Consider the following 22,221-nt stretch of genomic DNA (forward strand, 5'->3'; position numbering starts at 1 on the left):
TCTCTATTAAGAATTCTAGGGGTCACTTCCATATGGCTCAGATGAGAGTCAGGGCTCATAGCTTGGACTTTTGACTGAGACATTAGGGAAACAAAGCTGAGTAAGGAAACAATTGTTTTGGCCCTATTGAAGGCTTTGAAGCTAAGAAACCAGGTTGCATCCTGTGGTTGCAATTAAGAAAATGTTTATGAAGTGCCTACCTTGTGCAAGATATTTTGCAATATGTTGGAGATTCAGAGACAAAAAGGAAAATAGTCTCTGTCTTATGGAGCTTCTGTTTGACTAGAAGTACTTACAGCCTTGTGGGAGCAAATTGCTTTCTGTTTACAACTTCTCTAAAATCACGCTAATGTTTTTTACCATGAATTTTAGAAAAATAACTAAATTTTTTAAAACCAAGCACTGAACCAAGATAGGAAATACTTTTGGCCCCTTCTTATACTGTCTGGGTGACAACAACAAAAACAGTTATCACTCCTACTCTTTATTCCTCAGGTAGGTAACTCAAAAAGTTAATAAGAGATTTTTAATGTTTATGAAACTTTTTTGGTCATGTTCACAAAAACATTGGTTATTACTAGTATTAAGTAGAAACTAAGATATCTTTTTAAATAACTCTCATTGTTAGAAACCTCATTATCACAGGTAAAAATAATACAGAAACCATAGAGGTTCATTAATTTTAGGGCATACATTTTCTACCCTATTATAGTAGGGTACTTTTTCCTTGCATCCCTCCTTTCTTGGTGAAGGAGTCCCTTAGTTTATGTAGTTATAGACACTCTGAATTGTCCCACCCATAATGGCACTTAAAGCCGCACATAGCCAAAAATATCTTCCTTACTTCATTCAGTTGATTACTTTTGTATGCAGCTATCCTCCGATTACTTTTAACCAAGAAATAACAGAATTTCACCTAATTACTCCTGTGCCCTGACTTTGTTAGTAGAGGCCTTGTTCTTGGGGATTTTGTTTATCCTGATAGGACTATGTTGTATCAACAAGTATAAATAGATTGATTTGAATTAGAAAGTTTGGTTACCATTTTTTGGGGGGTAGGTATCATTTTAACGTCAGTTTATAGAATACATTCATTTTAATTATTTATGAAATTGCCTCTGAGTAAGAAAATTTTAAGGATGATCCTGAATTCTGACTCTTAAAATATTTTCACTTTGGAAAATTTTTTTAAATTAAAAAATAAAAAATTTAAAAGAATATTTTGAACACATCTCTCATTTAAACCTAGATTTAATATCTTTGCTTTTTCAGTATATAAAGAGTCTGAGTATTTCATAATTATTTTCTGTTTGATTCACTATTTCATTTATTTTGCATAGAACCTATTGACGTAACCTTTTAAAGTGTTTTGCAATTTCAGTTCTAAATGACTTAAGCCAGGATCAAGACCATCACCTGATTTAGGAATAATTTTGAGAGTGCTGTCTGTTTAAATATAATCAAAAGTTAGTTTAGCTTAAGTTATAAAATGTCAAACAACATGTTTGTTACAAATTCATGAAAAATGACATGTCATTTAAAATATTCTATTTCTTCATATTTTTAATTTAAAAACAAAACTCATCCCTGGTCTATTTAACTATTCTTTGGAATTCTCACCAACAGATATAGTCTATGTAATGAGGAAGTTTAATCTTGAAAAATAACATTTTTTGCCCTATTTCGGAAGCTTGTCTTCAAAAAATCCTCGTAATAATAGAAAATAGTATGTGATCTTACCATTGAATGTGTCATCATGATTATTTACTTGTAGTGTGTGTACTTGAGTCAGCCCAAATTTGAAGCATTTACTCTCCTTATTTCTGGAATTCAAAATGATTATCATTGTCTTTGTACAGCATCTCAGCTACTTGTATTCATTGTCTCCATCCCATAATGCCATGAACAAGTTTTTTTTTTTTCCTGCTTAGAATGGCTATTTGTAAGGTTCATTTATTGAAACACATTCCCCAAAATTTGTTAGGATTTTTCAGAATTTAATTGAGATTAAATATTATATGAATTTGGGGGTTACCTTGACATATCTGATTTTCAATTCTTAAGTTGAGGAAAATACCCACCCCTCTCTGCCAGATGAAAAAATGAAATTCTGATGCAGAATACTTCTTCAAGGTGCTTGCTTGGCTCATATATTTATTATTTGCTTGTTTTATCATTTCTTCTGTCAGTTTGTTTACATCATGTCTGTTTAACAAGTTACTACTTATATGTTTTCTGAATAGAGATCCTTCGGAAGGTTCCCATAGACAAAAGCGTTCCCCCAGTCCTGCAGATCATTCTGGCAGTAATTCTTCCCCTTCCAGGGAATATTCACCCCCTGCTGCAAAGAGACGACAAGCTTCTCGGGCTCCAACAAAATCATCGACTCAAAAGCATTCTTTTTCTCCATCTCGCAGGTGGGAGAACATAGGCTTATATAGGGAAGTAAGATCTAGGTTCAGAATTTTGTCTTATCTAAAGTAAAGGAGCTTGAATAGCTGCAATGTTTGGTGCTTTTTGTCATCTATTTATCATAGTAGATGGTATTAAGAAATTTTGCTTAGTCTGTTTCATAACCCATTTGCTCATACTCATTACATGGTTTGTTTAAAAGGTTGGATTATTACTTAGTTGACATTTTATAAACGCTTTCAGAGAAACAATTTGTGGAGGAAGGTTGGTAAGTGTTACTTGCTTTTTGAGGTGAGAAATTTTGGTTTATCAAATTGGTTCCTGGCTTAAAAGTTTGCATGGACAAGGGACTTTTTTGGGGAATTTTGTTCAAAATGAAATGTTATTCCAAATTGGGGTAGGCAACATTTAAAAGTAAATAGACAAATAAACACCTTTTTCAATTGGTCAGGCTACACCTTAATGGCTATATGTCAAGGTGTTTATTCTTATAGTCTACACATTGGAATTTTGGGTTATTGGGGAAATGTATTTTTATTTTCCTTTTTTTGGTTCAGGAAAAGCCATTCTCTTTCCCTCTGAAATTATGACTTATAGCCCAAATTTTTGTTTGATATTGAATTTGAATATTTTTACTTCACTTAAAAGGAGAATATGGCTTTTTTGTTAGTGTAACATTTTGTTAGTTTTGAACTATGTACCCAGTACTGTTTTCCTTTTTTGGGTGGGAAATTGAATCAAAGACTAGCATAATAAAACCAAAAGCTATATAAGCTATATATGTTCACATACATGTTTCTGGCTTAGATGCCAAACCACAGTTTAGTTGGTTCTTGGTATTATTATCTGGAACATGAAATGAATTCCATAATTCCAGGCTCAGACTGGTCAGATCATTATTGTCTATAACTTCTCTGGCTGGAGACCATGTAGGTTTTGATGTCCTAGACTCTGCCCTTTAATAAATTGCTTTCAGATGTTTTTCCTGTCTGTAGAAACTAGTTTTTGGAAAATTTTTTCTCTTGGTTTTAGAAGCTTACTTTGCTCATTTTATTTATGCAATTTCAGATTTTCATCTCTACTTTTTTCACACTACTCGCACAAATCTGACACTCAACAGTGATAAATCTCAATTGCTAGAACAGAATGTGGGTCTGGGTATGGATGTGCACCTAATTTACAAATTTGCCTTCAGATTGTAGAGGAACAAGACTGTTTTTCTTCCATTGGTCCCTGAAAGTGGAAGAAAGATTGATGATGGCTTTTGTAACATTCAAATGCATAGCAGTCACACTTTGAAGATGACCTGTTATTATGCTAGCATCTGTGATAGTTTGTGTTGTTGTTTCCAGTCATTATAAAAGAAAGTGACCTTGATTTAAAGTAAAAGGTATAAAATTCTGTGTAAAGTTAAATGAGACACCAAACTAGAAGTTAAGGGAATAATATTTTCAAAAAAAATTTTAAAGATGGGGAAGATGTCCTGTTGGCATACAATGTGGATTATTGAATTTTTCACTGCATCAATTAAAATATTTAAAAAGTTCAGAGATCTGGTTCCAATAATACATGAAAGTGTCCATGAAGATTATGCCATATATTTTGAGTGCTGAAAAATAGTGGACTTGACATTTGTTCTGATCCTTTGAGAAATGATACCTGAAGCCAACAAAATGATGATTTTGAATAAAGTAATAACTGGTAATGAAACATGATCTTTCTTTTATCACCTTAAAATATATTATGAGACTAATGGGAAAATAGAACATTTCACCAAACCTAATTAAAACATAAGTGAAAGCAAAGTTAATTTGTTTACTTGAAGTCAGTGGAATTGTTATTATAGAATTCATACTACTAGGTCTCAGAAATGATAGTATTTCAGCTCACATACTTTCTAGAAGATATTTTTTGAATAATTATTATTACCTAGCTTAATCTACTTTTATTATTCATGAGAAGTACCCCTTGTTTATTGTAGACTTTTTCTAAAAACTAAACCAAATTTCAAAGACAGAATATTTTAAAGACATTTTATTTGCCACAGGCTTTAAAGGCAGTTCTAAAATTTGTTTTGGCTTTTATCAGGGTTGTTGCAATAAGTATTTAGTCTCCCCAAAGTAACCATGTAGTGAGCAACAGATTACTTAAATTTATAAGTTCTGATGTTTGTTTAGAAAAAACAATGAAAGTCTTATTGCTTTATAATTACATTATGTGTTTAAATGTGTGGATTTCTCTAAGAGTGTGTATGAATGTTTGTGTTTGTGTGTAAGAGATTCGAAGCAAGTCTATTTAAGATTTTAATTTTAATGGTCTCATTATAGGGAATTAATTGGGGGTTTTAAAATATCTTCAAAGATGAAATAATGGACCTTTACTCTTACCAAGTTTCATTCATGCTATGCTTTTGAGTCCCAAGTCAAAAGTATAAGCAGAATCTTAGGTCATATATCCCCCCAAATAAAAAGGAGTTGATCACATTCAATATCAGATTCTACTGCTCCTTGGTTCTTGACTTCTTCTGGATAGACACTGGCCTACTGCCACCCCTGTATCCACATAGATGGAGAGAACTCTTCTCTTTTGCCCAATGATATCAGACTACTCTTGGGACAGATGTTACTTCCTAAGGACTTCTGGTCCACGCCATTTACCTTGTAGCTGAACTTCTAAGACTTCTGGCTCTTTCTGCCTACCCTGCACTTGAACTCCTCCATCCATTGTCTTCCCTTATTAGGAATGTGAGTTCTTTGAGAGAAGGAACAGCTTTTTTTTTCTGTTTCTATTTTGTATTCCCAGTGCTTAGCATGTAGGTAGGCACTTAATAAATGCTTATTCATTCTTCATAGATAAACACTGATACACCAGAATATCTAGGAGCAGGTAGTAAGTTCCAGGTATGCTGTTAAGGGTTATTAGCTATCTGTTAGCAATGAAAGTGAATACTAATAAAAAACTATATCTAGGAGCTGGAGAAGAGCATGTGCTGGCCTATGGGGGTGGAGGCAGGCAGTAAGAAGTACAGACAGTATGCTGCTATTCTCTTCCTAATCTATGCCGAGGAACCTTTATTTTTAGATGTCCTTTCTGAGATGGTGGTACTAGACAGCACATATGGTACCCCTATATCATCCACAGTTTTCTCCTCTAGTCTTTTACTAGCTTTTACAGCTACTTTCCTTGAGGTTATGACTCTTCCCATTATATAACGAACTTATTTTATCAATTAATTTTCATCATTACTCATATCCCTCATTCCCTGATTAGTTCCTATGCCCATTGCCATGGAAAATCCTAAGAATGCATGAGACTTTTGCTTGGGGTTGAGCTTTGTACTTTCACTGGAGAAACCCTCCCGGAGTAGGGAAGATTATTGGTATCTAAATCTGGAAAGAGGACACAGAATTTTTTGAGACCAGAGCTACTATTTTCAAATGCCTTATTTTTCCTGCTATAACTCTAGGATTGAAAAGTCAGTTTTATGATCCTAGAAGTCTACTTATTAAACTTTTATATTTCATCTGATTTTATACCCAGTTTTAGTATTCAGTGAAGATTTTTTTCCTGTTGCATAGAAAATAAGGAAGTTGTTTTGAGATATATATATATATATGTATAATATATATATATTTTCCCCCCCATAGGTCTGCTTCCCCAGCAGGACAGCGTCATTCTCCCTTATCTTCCAGGCATCACTCATCTTCATCACAATCAGGATCATCTGTGCAAAGACATTCTCCTTCTCCTCGTCGAAAAAGAACTCCTTCCCCAGCCTACCAGAGGACAGCATCTCCCCCAGTGCGACGTTCTCCATCTCCTTACCCACCGCGGTCCTCGTCTTCTCCTCAGAGAAAGAGAAGTCCATCAAGACATCGATCTCCAGGGCGTGAAAAAGGAAGGCATGATCATGAGCGGACCTCACAGTCACATGATCGACGCCATGAAAGGAGGGAAGGTAAGCACATTTCTAGTGTTTTCTTGTATGTAGTTTCTAGAGGTAAATTTTATTTATGACAAATAACATTATATTTCCATATCGTTTTGTTGTGATAGAGCCTTTATGTTCCTTGTAAATTTTCTATATTATACTCAGGCCTTGTTCTGCTACTGTAGATGTTGAGAAAGTATGAGGATCAGCCAAAGCAGGTAGGCTCCCTGAGATAAATTATTTGTCCAAGAGATTAATCAGCAAAGCTGACATTCAAACTCAGTTTCTTGGTCTCCAAATCCAATGTTTTTCCACAAATCTTATCAATTAAGTATAGATTTTCCATTCCTGTTCGAGCTTTGTTTACCATTCTCCTTTATATTCTTTTTTCCTCTTAACTCTTTAAATTGATTCCATGTAGCCATGGATTCTCAGAACTCAGCTGCTAACTCTTATATTTTTGGAAAGGGTCTGGATTTTGAGCCTATTACCTCTACCAACTATCAAGACAATTTCCCCTTTGAAATCACTAACCCTTGGAAGCTTTGTTTACATATTATCAAACGAGATAATATTTGTAAAGTGCTTAGCATGGTACCTGGCATTTAGTAGGTATATATAAATGTCATTCCCTTCCTTATATATGGAGCATGTCCCAAACTTGATTTGCTAAAAAATACTAATGTGTACTACCTTTGTGCATTATAGCAACAGGCTCGCTTTGAAATTAGGCTATAATAATAAGATAAGCATCTAATCAAGCTGTTGAAAAGGAAAACTACCTTCACTTCTCTGAAAAAGTAGAAAATGCTGTCATAGAATATTGCATAGAATTGGATACATATTGAATAGGATGACTTTATTTCAAGAATAGAGAGGGGCATGAGAATTGCTTTGTACCAAGCACCAATGTACTCCATGCTTTTAATAAATCTCATAAAGGAGAAACTAGTATTAGAGAAGGGGCATCATCAAAATAAAAACAATTGGTAGGTGAAATTAAAATTTACTTGTTTGACCTTTAGACTTTAGAGGACTTTATGAAAGAGTGGGCTTTTAGAGATTAGGGGAAAAGGCACAGAAAAAAAAAGAAAAGAATTAATAACCCTTCCTATCCCCTTCTAAAATGATTTCATTCATTTCTGCTGCTCCCCTATGGAGATGAAACTGTCCATTCTGGATATTGGCCTGTTGTGAACTTGAAGGAATTCCTCTGAAGACTTGGAGTTTCTGTTTATTATATTTGGCATTTCCAAGTAGCCTACCCCATTGTCCTTTATCCCTTATTATACTCTTAGACCTTCATAAAGAGTAATTTTATGTTTGTGTAATCTAGATTTTGGCCATTCAGGAATGTCTTTCATTTATGGCATTGTTATTTTAAAATAACTTGCATTATTTTAAAAAATAGAACTCTAAAAAGTGCTGTCTGTAGAATATGCAATATATAACATTTGTGGAAGAAAATTGTATTTCAAATAGTTTCTACTTCATTGGAAATGCTTGACAAAATTGATTGAGTAATTTTATTTGATTGTCACAAATTCCTTTATAGACACTAGAGGCAAAAGGGAAAATAGAGAGAAAGAAACTAGAGAAGAACGAGAGTATGACCAGGACCAGAGCTCTTCTAGAGATCACAGAGATGACAGAGAATCTCGAGATGGCCGAGATCGGAGAGAAACTAGGGATACTAGAGACCGACGGGAATTGAAAGAATCCAGAGATGTCCGAGACTCCAGGGATACAAGAGATTACAACAGAGATAACAAAGATAGTCGTGATCAGAGGGACTCGCGTTCTACAAGAGATACCCATGATTATAGGGACCGTGAAAGTCGAGATACTCATCGGAAGGAAGACACATATCAAGAGGACTCTCGAAGCTATGGAAGAAATCATGGTAGAGAAGAGAGTTCTCGAACTGAAACAAGGAATGACTCTAGAAATGAATCTCGAAATGAAAGTAGGAGTGACCGGACAGGCAGAAGTAGAGGCAGAGGTCCAGAATTACCTGAAAAGGGTACTGTTTATATTTTATTTTATCTTATTCATCTTATTTATTTAAAGATGACTGTATTTCATCTAAAGTACTTTCTAAACAATTAGTTTCTTATAAATGCTACTTTTTTATTACAGTGATTTTATGATCATTGTTGTAGTGTTATACTACTATATTGTGTTCTTTAAAAGAAAAAAATTTAACCAATCTCTCATCAGTTCCCCCCAAAATCTCCAAACCAAAAAAACAAATGTGAGTTTTATGGGGAGGGTTTTGATCTACTTGTACTTTATTGCATTCATTAGAAAGTTATCAGTTTTAATTAGTTTGTAACATCAAAGGCAATGTCAGGGTGACACATGCATACACATACACACATACACAAATTAAGAGGAAATGAAATCTCTCCTACATAAACTTTATATAACTGGAATTTAAAGTCAGTGTGGAAATGGTTGAATAAAAGTGAATGAAACAAGATTGGACCAGCTGAATTTATCCCTATGTTTATGCCTTCCTAAATCATCAAACTATCTTTTTATACTCCTGGACCTTATCATCTTTAGGCCTGTTAGCTACCTGCCTCCCTCCTTCCTTTTTTTCTATACTCTTCACTTCTTGAGTGTTCTATTGAACTCCAACTTTTGGTATCTTTATGACTTCCTAAGTTTTAAAGTATTAAATCTGGATTAGTTTGTATCTTCCCTTTTCCCTCATTATCGCCCTATTACTTTTCATCACCAAAGGCTGTGTTCTAGGGTGCTCTCCAGCAATCTTCCTCTGGACATCCAGGTTTTGCTTCACTGCCCTAATATTCTATACTCTTTCTCCAACTCTTCTAAGTTATCCCCAAACATAAATTGAAACACTGATATTCAACTGATTTTTGTCTTCATCAATTTTGTCTTCTCTCTTCATGTTGGTCTATATTCACATGTCTCCATTGCACAGAGAGTATATATTCAATAAATCAACCTTTAAAGGGTCTTTTATCTTGACCCTCATATCTTTCTGCTTGTTTAGCTACTTCTCACTTAGCACTTTTTCCCCCAAATTTTCCAATTCGTTGCCACTACAAAGAGAACTGCTATAAATATTCTTTTCCTCTTTCCCTGATCTCCTTGGGAAACAGACCCAGCAATTATATTGTTGTGTCTAAAGTATTATACACAGTTTTATAACTCTCTGGGTGTAATTCCAAATTGTTTTCCCAAGGTTGTATCATTTTATGACTCTACTCAAAATTAGCCTATTCCCAGACTCAGAACCTGGCACAGTAGGTGGAGGTGTGGTTGGCCAGCACTCCTCTGTGTGCAGTTTTACTTCCAGTGCCCTCCTATCTTGTGAAATTTGACTCTCTCTGCCTACCTTTCAAGTTACTTTCCCACAGGAAAGCCCCCACACTCCCATCTCCTTATTGGATCTCTTGACTTTTAGTTTTTTTGAGGTGTTATTTTAAGGTTGGCTTAGAAAGATTCTTTGAGTGGTTTTAGGTTTTGATGTTTCTCAGCTTCTATCTTAGTTCCTCCCTTCCTCCCGCCTAGTTCATAGCTCTATCAAGAGTGCTTCAGTGTCTCCATTTTTTCACATCCTCTCAATATTTGTCATTTTAGCCAGTCTGGTGGATATGAGGTGATGTATCAGAATTGATTTGGTTTGCATTTCTTTAATCAGTAGTGATTTAGATCATTTTTTCATATACCTATATATATAGCTTTGAGTTCTTCATCTAAAAATTGTTCAGATCTTTTCCCTATTTATTAATTGGAAGTGGCTCTTATTCTTATACATTTGACAAAGTTCACTATATATTTTAGATATGAGACTTCTGTCTGATGAGCTATCTATAAATTTTTTCCCAGTGTTCTCCTTTCAAAGGAATCTTGGCAGCATTTATTTTATCTGCACAAAATCTTTTCAATTTATTCAGAATTATCTATTTTACATTTCATGATGGACTCCATCTCTTGTTGACACATCAATTCTTGAGGACCTTTTCTTTAAGAAATTCCTCCCTTAGGAGCAGCTGGGTAACTCAGTGGATTGAGCCCCAGACCTAGAGAAAGGAGGTCCTGGGTTCAAATCTAGCCTAAGACACTTTCCAGCTGTGTGACCCTGGGCAAATTATTTAACCCCCATTGCCTAGCCCTTGCCACTCATCTGCCTTGGAATCAATACTAAGTATTGATTCTAAGACAGAAGGTAAGTCTTTAAAAAAAAAAAAGAAATTCCTCCTTTCCCGCAACCAATTAACTAAAGTTCCCTTTTTATCCCTTTCTTTTTTTTTAACATTATTTTATTTGGTCATTTTCATACATTATTCATTGGAAACATAGATCATTTTCTTCCCCCCCACCACCCTTCCCCTACCCAATGCTCCATTCAACTGGGTATCACATGTGTCCTTGCTCCGAACCCATTTCCTTGTTGTTTGTATTTGCATTCGGGTGCTCATTTAGCATATCACCTTAATCATGTCCCCTCCACCTCTGTAGTCAAACAGTTGCTTTTCCTTGTTGTTTTTACTCCCACAGTTTGTCCTCTGCTTGAGGATAGTCTCTTTTCTCATAGATCCCTGCAGATTGTTCAGGGACATTGCAAAGCCATTAATGGAGAAGTCCATTACGTTCGATTGAACCACAGTGTATCAGTCTCTGTGCATAATGTTCTCCTGGTTCTGCTCCTTTCACTCTGCATCACTTCCTGGAGATTGTTCCAGTCTCCATGGAATTCCTCCACTTTATTATTCCTTTTAGCGCAATAGTATTCCATCACCAACATACACCATAGTTTATTCAGCCATTCCCCAATTGAGGGGCATCCTCTCATTTTCCAATTTTTTGCCACCACAAAGAGCTCAGCTATGAATATTCTTGTACAAGTCTTTTTCCTTATCTCTTTGGGGTACAAACCCAGCAGTGCTATGGCTGGATCAAAGGGCAGACAGTCTTTTATCGCCCTTTGGGCATAGTTCCAGATTACCCTCCGGAATGGTTGGATCAATTCACAACTCCACCAGCAATGAATTACTTTGCCACATCGCCTCCAGCATTCATTACTTTCCTTTGCTGTCATGTTGGCCAATCTGCTAGGTGTGAGGTGATACCTCAGAGTTGTTTTGATTTGCATCTCTCTGATTATATGGGATTTAGAAAATTTTTTCATGTACTTATTAATAGTTTTTATTTCTTTAACTGAAAACTGCCTATTCATGTCCCTTGCCCATTTTTCAATGGGAGAATGGCTTGATTTTATGTACAACTGGTTTAAATCTTTATAAATTTGAATAATTAGACCTTTGTCAGAGGTTTTTGTAATGAAGATTTTTTCCCCAATTTATTGCCTCCCTTCTAATTTTAGTTACATTGGTTTCGTTTGTACAGAAAATTTTTAATTTGATGTAGTTAAAATAATTTATTTTACATTTTGTGACTCTTTCTAAGTTTTGCTTGGTTTTAAAAATCTTTCCCTTCCCAAAGGTCTGACATGTATACTATTCTGTGTTCACCTAATTTACTTATAGTTCCCTTCGTTATGTTCAAGTCATTCACCCATTCTGAGTTTATCTTGGTGTAGGGTGTGAGGTGTTGATCCAGAACTAATCTTTCCCACACTGTCTTCCAGTTTTCCCAGCAGTTTTTGTCAAATAGTGGATTTTTGTCCCAAAAGCTGGGGTCTTTGGGTTTGTCATAGACTGTCTTGCTGAGGTCATTTACACCAAGTCTATTCCACTGATCCTTCTTTCTGTCTCTTAGCCAGTACCAAATTGTTTTGATGACCACTGCTTTGTAATATAGTTTGAGATCTGAGTCTGCAAGGCGACCTTCCTTTGTATTTTTTTTTTCATGATTTCCCTGGATACCCTTGATCCTTTGTTCTTCCAAATGAACTTAGTTATGGTTTTCTCTAATTCAGTAAAAAAGTTTTTTGGAAGTTCAATGGGTATGGCACTAAATAAGTAAATTAATTTGGGTAGGATTATCATTTTTATTATGTTAGCTTGTCCTATTCATGAGCAATCAATGTTTTTCTAATTGTTTAGATCTAGTTTTAATTGTGTGGAGAATGTTTTGTAGTTGTGTTCATATAGTTCCTGTGTTTGTCTCGGCAAATAGATTCCTAAGTATTTAATATTGTCTCGGGTGACTTTAAATGGAATTTCCATTTCTAATTCTTGCTGCTGAAATGGGTTGGAGAAATATAGAAATGCTGATGACTTATGCGGGTGTATTTTGTATCCTGCTTTAAGTGATATGATATGATTTAAGTAAATCATATCATCCGCAAAGAGTGACAGATTGGTCTCATTGCCAATTTTAATACCTTCAATTTCTTTTTCTTCTCTAATTGCTACTGCTAGTGTTTCTAGTACAATATTAAATAGTAAAGGTGATAATGGGCATCCTTGTTTTACTCCTGATCTTATTGGGAAGGCTTTGAGTTTATCCCCATTGCAGATGATGTTTGCTGATAGTTTTAGATATATACTATTTATTATTTTTAGGAAAGGCCCTTCTATTCCTATACTTTCTAGTGTTTTCAATAGGAATGGGTGTTGTATTTTATCAAAGGCTTTTTCTGCATCTATTGAGATAATCATGTGATTTTTGTCAGTTTGCTTTTATATGGTCAATTATGTGGAGAGTTTTCCTAAAATGAACCATCCTTGCTTTCCTGGTTTGAATCCTACTTCTTCATAGTGAATAACACTTGTGATGACTTGCTGGAGTCTTTTTGCTAGTATCCTATTTAAGATTTTTACATCTATATTCATTAGGGAGATTGGCCTATAGTTTTCTTTCTCTGTTTTTGACCTGCCTGGCTTTGGGATCAGTACCGTGTTTGTTTCTTAAAAAGAATTTGGTAGAACCCCTTCTTGGCTTATTCTGTCAAATAGTTTGTATAATATTGGGATTAGTTGTTCTTTGAATGTTTGATAGAATTCGTTGGTGAATCCATCTGGACCTGGGGATTTTTTCTTAGGGAGTTCTTTGATAGCTTGTTCAATTTCTTTTTCTGATATGGGGTTGTTTAGGTAATGTATTTCTTCTTTTAGTCTAGTTAATTTATATTTTTGTAAGTATTCATCCATATCACCTAGATTACCATATTTGTTGCCATATAATTGGGCATAATAATTGCCTTAATTTCCTCTTCATTAGAGGTGGGGTCTCCCTTTTCATCTTGGATAATGTCAATGTGGTTTTTTTCTTTCCTTTTTTTTAATTAGACTGACTAGTACTTTGTCTATTTTATTTGTTTTTTCAAAGTACCAGCTTCTGGTCTCATTTATTAAATCAATAGTTCTTTGACTTTCAATTTTATTGATTTCTCCTTTGATTTTTAGGATCTCTAATTTAGTCTTCATCTGAGGATTTTTAATTTGTTCACTTTCTAGTTTTTTAATTTGCATGCCCAATTCATTAACCTCTGCCCTTCTTAATTTGTTAATATATGAACTCAAGGATATACATTTCCCCCTGAGTACTGTTTTGGCTGCATCCCATAGGTTTTGAAAGGATGTCTCACCATTGTTGTTTTCTTCAGTGAAGTTAATTCTTTCTACGATTTGTTCTTTAACTAGCCGGTTTTGGAGAATCGTATTGTTTAATTTCCAATTATTTTTTGATTTATCTCTCCATTCACCCTTACTAATTATTATTTTCATTGCATTGTGATCTGAGAAGGTTGCATTTATTATTTCTGCCCTTTTGCACTCTTTTGCAATGTTTTTGTGCCCTAATACATGGTCAATTTTTGTGAATGTACCATGTGCTGCTGAAAAGAAGGTATATTCCTTTTTGTCCCTATTCATTTTTCTCCACATGTCTACTAACTCTAATTTTTCTATTTTTTGCTTCTCTCATCTCTTTCTTATTTATTTTCTTTGTTTGCTTTATGTAGTTCTGATAGAGGAAGGTTCAGATCTCCCACTAGTATAGTTTTTCTGTCTATTTCATCCTTGAGCTCCTCTAGTTTCTCCTTTAGAAATTTGGATGCAATGCCATTTGGTGCATACATATTGAGTACAGATATTTCCTCATTGTCTATACTGCCTTTTATCAGGATGTAGTTACCTTCCCTATCTTTTTTTTTTTAAACCCATACCTTCTGTCTTGGAGTCAATACTGTGTATTGGCTCCAAGGCAGAAGAGTGGTAAGGGCTAGGCAATGGGGGTCAAGTGACTTGCCCAGGGTCACACAGCTGGGAAGTGTCTGAGGCCAGATTTGAACCTAGGACCTCCCGTCTCTAGGCCTGGCTCTTAACACACTGAGCTACCCAGCTGCCCCCTTCCCTATCTTTTTTAACTAGATTTATTTTTACTTTGGCTTTGTCAGATATGATTGCGACTCCTGACTTTTTATCAGTTGATGCCCAATAGATTTGGCTCCATCCTCTTACTTTCACCCTATGCGTATCTACCTTCCTCATGTGTGTTTCCTGCAGACAGCATATGGTAGGGTTTTGGATTCTAATCCACTCTGTTACTCGCTTGCATTTTATAGGTGAGTTCATTCCATTCACATTCAGAGTTATGATTACTAGCTGTGTATTTCCCAGCATTTTGATTTCTACTCCTGGTCCTGCCTTTTCTTCTTTCACTATTTCCTTCTATACCAATGTTTGTTTATAATCAGTCCCCCTAGTACCTACTCTTATTTTACTTCCCTTTCTACCCCCCCTCCCCGTTCTTATTACCCCCCTTATTTCTCCTATAGTCTTTTTAAAAAGCCCCCCCCCCCCCCCTTGTACTGGTTTCCTCCCCACCAGTTCGTTTTTTACCGTTCTACTCCCCTATAGGGCGCAAATGTATTCTCTGCCCCAATGGATTGGGTTGTTCTTCCCTCTTTGGGTCAGTTACAAAGCATGTAAGAGTTGAGTATTTCCTATCTCCTACCTCTTTACCCTTCCAGTGTATCGATGTTTTTCTCCCTCCCACCATGAGCTACTTTATGACATATCAATTTACCCCCATTTGTTTCTTTTCCCATTTCTTTTAGTATTAGCCTCTTTTTTTTAGTTCTGATATATATATATATATATATATATATACACACACACACACACACACACATATTTATACACACATGTATATGAATTTATGCATGCATATATCTATATACCTATTTATGTCTTGTTCTTTCTTCCTATACAGTTTGTCACTGTTCCCTCTAGGTGTAATTCTTCTAGCTGCCCAGGTGATAGCAACAGATTTTAAGCATTACCAATGACCTATTTTCTTATAGGGATACATATTTTAACTTATTGAGTTAAATTTTCTGTTCAGGTCTTGTCTTTTATTTACAAATGCTTGGAATTCTTCTATTGTGTTGAATGACCATACTTTCCCCTGTAAGAATATAGTCATTTTTGATGGGTATTTTATTCTTGGTTGTAGACCTAGTTCCCTTGATTTCCGGAATATTATATTCCATGCCTTTCGGTCCTTCAGTGTGGATGCAGCCTGATCCTGAGTTATCCTCACTGTGTTTCTGTGGTATCTGAATGGTTTCTTCTTGGCAGCTTGTAATATCTTTTCTTTGGTCTGATAGTTTTTTTAGTTTGGCTATAACATTACTGGGTGTTGTCAGTTGAGGATTAAATACAGGAGGTGATCTGTGGATTCTTTCAATCTCCACTTTCCCCTCTTGTTCTAGGTTATGGGGACAGTTTTCCTGAATAATTTCCTCTAGCATTACGTCTAGGCTTTTTCTTTTGTCATGATCTTCTGGTAGACCTATGATTCTTAAATTGTCTCTCCCCTGATTTTCTAAATTGTCTTGTTTTGTGAATGAGATGCTTCATATTTTGCTCAATTTTTTTTCATTCTTTTTATTTTGTTTTATAGTGTCTTGCTGCCTTGTGAGGTCATTTGATTCTAATTGTTGTATTCTGGTTCTTAAAGACTGGATTTCATCCCTGGATTTTTGGTCATCCCTCTCCTTGTGGTCTGATTTTCTTTGGAGGTCATCTTTCATCCTCTTTACCTCGTCTTTCATCTCCTTTTTCTCATCTTTCATCTTCTTCACCTCATCTTTCACCTCCTTTGCCTCATTTTCCAGCTAGTTGATTTTAAGACACTATTTTCTCGTTTTAGTTCAAGTGCCTCTGTTTCCAGATGTCTTATCTTAATTTTTAAGTTCTTTTCCCAGTTGTCTTCAGCCTCTCTTAATTGTGTTTTGAGTTCTTCTACAGTCTGTATCCAATTCACTGGGATTTCTGATTTATCGTTTGCTATGTCTCCCCCTCTGTACCATTTGCTGAGTAGAAGTTGTCTATTGTAGTTTTTTTCTTCTTTTTCTGTTGTTTGCTCAAATTCACCCCTTTTTTACTCCCCTTATTTGTCTGTGCTCTTGCTTCTCTTTTTTTGGGGGGGGTGGCCTTCTGTCAGTCTCCCCTCTTGGAGCTTTAACGGTAGTCTCTGGTGGAGGTTTGTTGGGGTTTGAGCTTCCCTGTAATCTGGAGGCTTTTGATTGGCTTAAAGTCCAGCAGTCAGTCAGGATGGGTGTGGAGCCTGGGCTTGAGAGTGCTGGAGACTTTCCATGGGATTAAGTTCAGTTTAGTTGGGCTGGGTGTTTTCTGAGTCCAAAACATCCTGGAAGGCTGGAGCAAATATGGAGGATCTCCACAGCTCTCACCAGGCTTCCAGGTCTATGCTCCCTCTCTAGCTATTTCCCTGCCGTCTGTATTGGAGACTCTGAACGTATCACAGCCCTGGTTGCAATGTACGCCCTCCAGACCAGCACCTTTGCCCGCCCAGAAAATTCCCGCTGCCTCTGGGGTCTGGGAGTCTCAGCACTCTGGGTGGGAGGTGAGATGGGTCCTGGGACCTTCCTTCTGTCTTCCCCTTAACCCCAAGTATTCTCTGATTCTGGCTTTTTGGGGGGCATACCTTTTGAATTAAGTCCAGCAGGAGGGTTCCTTGGCTCTGTCTTGTTGTTAAGTTTGTTTTTCAGTCCTCTGGGAGCATTCAGTTTATGATCGGTTAGGAAGGGTATTCAGAGGTCTGAACCTTCGGCTCCTTCTAGGCCGCCATCTTGACTCCGCCTCCCCTTTTTTATCCCTTTCAAAACACATTGGTTTTGGTGTGTGTGGTGCAGATTAGTGGTTAATGAACACACTAATTTTTTATCATCTATAATAATAGCCTTAAGGTTTGAAGGCACTCTACAAATACCACATATTTTCCTCCTAGCAGGGAGGGAGATACTATTATTATCATCCCCAATAATGAGGAAAGCAAAGTATTCAAAGATTAAGTGACTTGCCTAGTATCACACAATAAATATAAATATCTAAATTTGGATTTGAACTTTGGTCTTCCTGACTCTAGGTCCAGCATTCTAACTGTGAATCTTAAAAACTTACTCAGATTGTACTTTAGAAGATTTGATTTAGCTATTCTCTTATTGTAACAATGGAGATACTTGGTCTAACAAGAATCAGGAATGTCTTGGGAACTTTACATTACTCCACCCATCCTTAGACATACTTTAGGGGAAGATAAAGTTGTAAATTCCTGATTGAACAATGAAGGTACTTAACTCATACCTTATAATGAAGCTAGAGCTTAAACTAAGTATTTTTAGATCTAATACAAAAAGGGTGTTAAGTACCTATAAAGGTTAAATTAATCACAACAAGGTCAAGTAACTCACAAAAGGCAAGCTTAACAAAAAGTGTGAAGTACCTCAGAAGATATAATCTACCCAGAGAAGGTGAAAACTAGAGTGGTGAGAACTAACAATGGACAGTCCTGGAAAAACTTCTACTGTGATTAGTAGACATAAAAATTTAGGGGAGATGACATAAGAGAAAATTCTCTTTAAAAGAAGGCTAAAAGTCAGTTCAAGAGATTATTCTGAACTGAGTTCAGGAGATTGAGTTCGGTGGAGGACTAGAACCTAGCTTGGAGACAGTCACTTATCAGTCAACAGTGATAAGACTGACTCCCTTACCCTTAGGCTCATGGAGTCCACTTTGGCCAAGGCCTTTAAGTATTGCCTGGCTCAGCCTGAGCCAGAGCAGTTGAAGTTAATTCCCTTTCTCTCTCATTCCTTCTCTCTATATTATTAATTAAAAATCTCCATAATTCCCAGCTGACTTGGGTATTTTAATATTTGGGAATCATCCCTGGTGACCAATTATTTAGATTTAAGTCAAAACACAAATTATCCTTTACATAACCTAGCTACTTCTACATCTGCATGCTATTTAATAGCAATTATAATACCTATCATACAACTGAAGTTTATTAATCTAGAGCATTAGTTATTGTTGGGCTTTAAAAATGGAAAATAACATTGTAAATGAACAAATTCCTCTTGTATGTTATAAAATTACTAAGTATAATGTAATTGTATTCTTGATTTGCATTTTTATTCAAAAATATATTTGTTCTAGTTCCCATGTACATCTTAGATAACCTTACAATAACTGGGTTACTTCCATTCTTTTTAGCTAGTCCTGAAATTTCTTTCCTGATTGGTTCTGCCTGTCCATTACCTTTGGAAAGAGACAAGATGACTTAATGATTCTCTTTGTTTCCTTTCCTCTGACCTATAATAAGAACTGAGTAAAAGACACTTCCGTAGTTCTCTTAATATTTAAGCTTTCCCAACCAAGATGCTACCTACTTTTAGGATGAGTTAACTAGTTTCTTTTATTCTCTAATTTCTTTCATATGCCTTATTTCTCCAGTTTTTCCAAATAGATTAAAAGCTAGTGGTCGGTAAAGATTTTTTTTTTTGGTGTCCTCTACATTGCTTAACATAATCCTTTGTGTGGTAGGCACAACAATAATTAGACTCTTCTACTATTTTGACTACTTATGTTTTACTTGATTTCTTCATTATTAAGAAACCACAATGTTCTTATCAGTGGCCAGAATGACAGCCTTGATTTTTTTTTTTAAACCCTTACCTTCTGTCTTGGAGTCAATACTGTGTATTGGCTCCAAGGCAGAAGAGTGGTAAGGGCTAGGCAATGGGGGGGTCTAGTGACTTGCCACAGACTGTCACATAGGTAGGAAGTGGCTGAGGCCAGATTTGAACCTAGGACCTCCCATTTCTAGGCCTGGTTCTCTACTGAACTACCTAGCTGCCCCCAAAAGCCCTAATTTTTAAAAACACTTTGAATTGGAAACAAACAAAAAGACTGCTTAGGGGGGAAAAACACCTATGACCTTTAGTTAGAAAGCTGCACTCCATCTTTTCACTAAGACTTTTGCCTTTATGTTGTATACAAATATATCCTTTTAAAAAAAGATTAAAAAGTTTAATTAGCATCAAGTTGGGTAGTTGCCAGGTGTCTGGCAACATCTAAAGGTATACTTTTGACTGAAAACAAGGTTGATTACCTTAAAATGCTTTTTGGTCTTTTCTGAGTAATAAAATTACAAAGGACTGAAGGGAGCTGGTAGAAATTCACATAGATTTTTGGAAATAAATCTAAAGAACGTCTATGAGATGACCTCATTTCAAAATTGCAGTGTGGAAAGATTCACCGATGATACCATTCATTACCATGGTAGACTACTAAATACTTGGTAAGGTTCTTTGGATCCACTTGGTACTAATAGGTAGCTGAATGCCAAGTCAAGCAATCTGATTTCTATTCCCTCTTCAGAGGGACCAGGAATTTCCCATAGATTGGTAGGAATTCTATGTTAGGCTCTTTGTTCTTTAGTGCTTAGTAGTTCCTGTACCTCTTAATCTCCTAGGAGTTAGGCACATTAAGGTAGTGACTGTAATTTTCTTTGAAAATGAAATTTTTGTTAGTTTTTTTTAACCCCTTACCTTCTATCTTAGAATCATTATTGTATATTGATTCCAAGGCAGAAGATTGGTAAAGGCTATGCAATGGAGTTAAATAACTTGCCCAAGGTCAGTAGCTGGGAATTGTCTGAGGTCTGATTTGAACCCGGGGCTCCTGTCTCTAGGCCTGGCTTGTAATCCATTGAGCCATCTAACTGCCCCACCAGTATGTTTTTTGAAGGTGTTGTTGGGAAGTCTAAACTACTACATTTTATAAACTTTCCTTGTTGATAGGAAATTGTTGATTGTCAGTAATATCCTTTGATACTCTTAGGATTTTCTCATACTCTCAGGTTGCACCATCCCTAAAAGAGTATGTAGAATGTATTCATTTTCATAAAGCACCTTGGAAGTAGGCTGAGTTTTAGTTGAGTGGCTTTTAGGCTTTGCTACCTCATTTTTTCAAGATTTATAGCCCTGTGTTTTGCAAAATTGAGTATAGAATATATGCTATGATCATTTTGACTAAGCATTTGGAACTTTTATCAAGATTTCTTAGCTATAAACTGTAAAATTTCCTATATAAAATATATAGGATGTCATTTATTCTTACAGTATTCTATACCTTTGAGAGAGCAGGTGGCATTTACATTTACATGAAAAGGACTCCCAAGTATATATTTTTTATTATTGCAGAGGTGTACAAACTGTATTCAGTTTTAGAGAGGGAAATCATGTTGATTTGGCACAATCTGCCTGATCCAGGATTGAAGATCAGGTCTAATAATTCAATATTCTATCTATTTAATAATTTTTAGTTTACATACAAGTAGAAAAAACATTTTCTTGGTGCTACAATTCTGAGTACGTCAAACAAAATGGTAATAAAACTTAAATACACACACACCACACACACACACACACACACACACACACACACACACACAATTTAAAGTAGATTTGAAGAAGTCTTTAGCCTGAAAAGCCTTGTGGATTTGGTAAACAAAATTATTACAATCCTTAAATACTTGAAGAGGGATCTTATAGAAGAAGATTTATATGAAGTAGCAGATATAGCCATCCAAAAATAGTATGTCAGGGTAATGATTTCCACATATTTGGAAGTCTTTAAATAGAGCCCAGACTTGCGGTCCTGGGAATTAATGCTTCAGGTAGGGGCTGGACTGGTTAATTCTTCAAGTCTCTTTCAGCTTTGGGATTTTAAGATTTATTTGGGTGCTTTATAGTGCTCTTTGTGAAGATTATGTTTTCAAAATCTTACTAAACAAAGTAACATTTATGTGAATATTTTTGTTTAGGAGGTCGAGGAACGAGAGGATCTCAGGTTGATGGGCATAATAGTGGTGGAAACTACCATGAAAGCTGGGATTCTCGAAGTGGATATCCTGAGAGAGACCGTTATGATGCCAGAGATCAAGCTAGGGATTCGTCCTTTGAAAGAAGACATGGAGAAAGGGACAGACGTGACAACAGAGAGAGAGGTATAAAAACTTATACTAATGTGTGCGTGTTTAATTAGGGTAAGAAGAGTTATTAATAGCAAGTTTTGATTTTAATGAAAATTAACTGTTCAGAGACTCCTGTTTCTCTGTAAGCCCAGTGACATGTAAGGATGCATATACTTAGGACATTCTCAAACATTCATGATATTTTCTCTCAGGGTAGAGAGATTGTGATGGAAATAATTGGCTTCTGACATCCCTTAGATAGACCTATGAGAAACCTGGCAGTTTCCTTCCTTTTAAGGAGACTCACTGTGTTTTTTATTTCTACTCTCAACCCTGCTTTTGCTTCTCTCAAGTTTGTCACCTTCTGACCCAACTTTTCATTCTTTTAACCAGCTAAGGTTGCTTGCCATCCTAGCTTCTCATTCTTTTTTGGCATGTTAGGCCCATGTACCGTGAGCTGGGAAGAGCCAGTGTGCTTTCTTGCTTGTCCTCAGCCATAGCCTTGGTTACAATGCCTAAAACAGCCGCCAGGGTCTACATGACTCTAAAGGACCTTAGATTTGGTATACCATCTACCATGTGGAATGAGAGGTAGTAATTACTCTAAGAGAACTAGGAATTGAATAGGAAAACATTTTTACTTTAAGAAT

The 22,221-nt window shown here is 35.9% G+C and overlaps 1 protein-coding gene across 10 annotated transcripts in view; it reads left to right on the forward strand.

The window, feature by feature from the left end:
- Positions 1-22,221, forward strand: part of ZC3H13 (zinc finger CCCH-type containing 13) — a 103,447-nt gene that overhangs the window by 50,055 nt on the left and 31,171 nt on the right. For 6 of the 10 annotated variants that reach the window (XM_056807309.1, XM_056807315.1, XM_007501585.3 and 3 more), the window contains 4 exons: positions 2,244-2,417; positions 6,060-6,370; positions 7,899-8,366; positions 21,422-21,604. In XM_056807309.1, the coding sequence (XP_056663287.1) occupies positions 2,244-2,417; positions 6,060-6,370; positions 7,899-8,366; positions 21,422-21,604 (1,136 nt within the window). The remainder of the gene's footprint in view (positions 1-2,243; positions 2,418-6,059; positions 6,371-7,898; positions 8,367-21,421; positions 21,605-22,221) is intronic. The other 4 variants (XM_056807312.1, XM_056807314.1, XM_056807316.1 and 1 more) reach the window with 2 other exon arrangements.

Source organism: Monodelphis domestica, chromosome 8 (genome assembly GCF_027887165.1).
Source record: "Monodelphis domestica isolate mMonDom1 chromosome 8, mMonDom1.pri, whole genome shotgun sequence".
Classification (NCBI taxonomy): Eukaryota; Metazoa; Chordata; class Mammalia; order Didelphimorphia; family Didelphidae; genus Monodelphis; species Monodelphis domestica.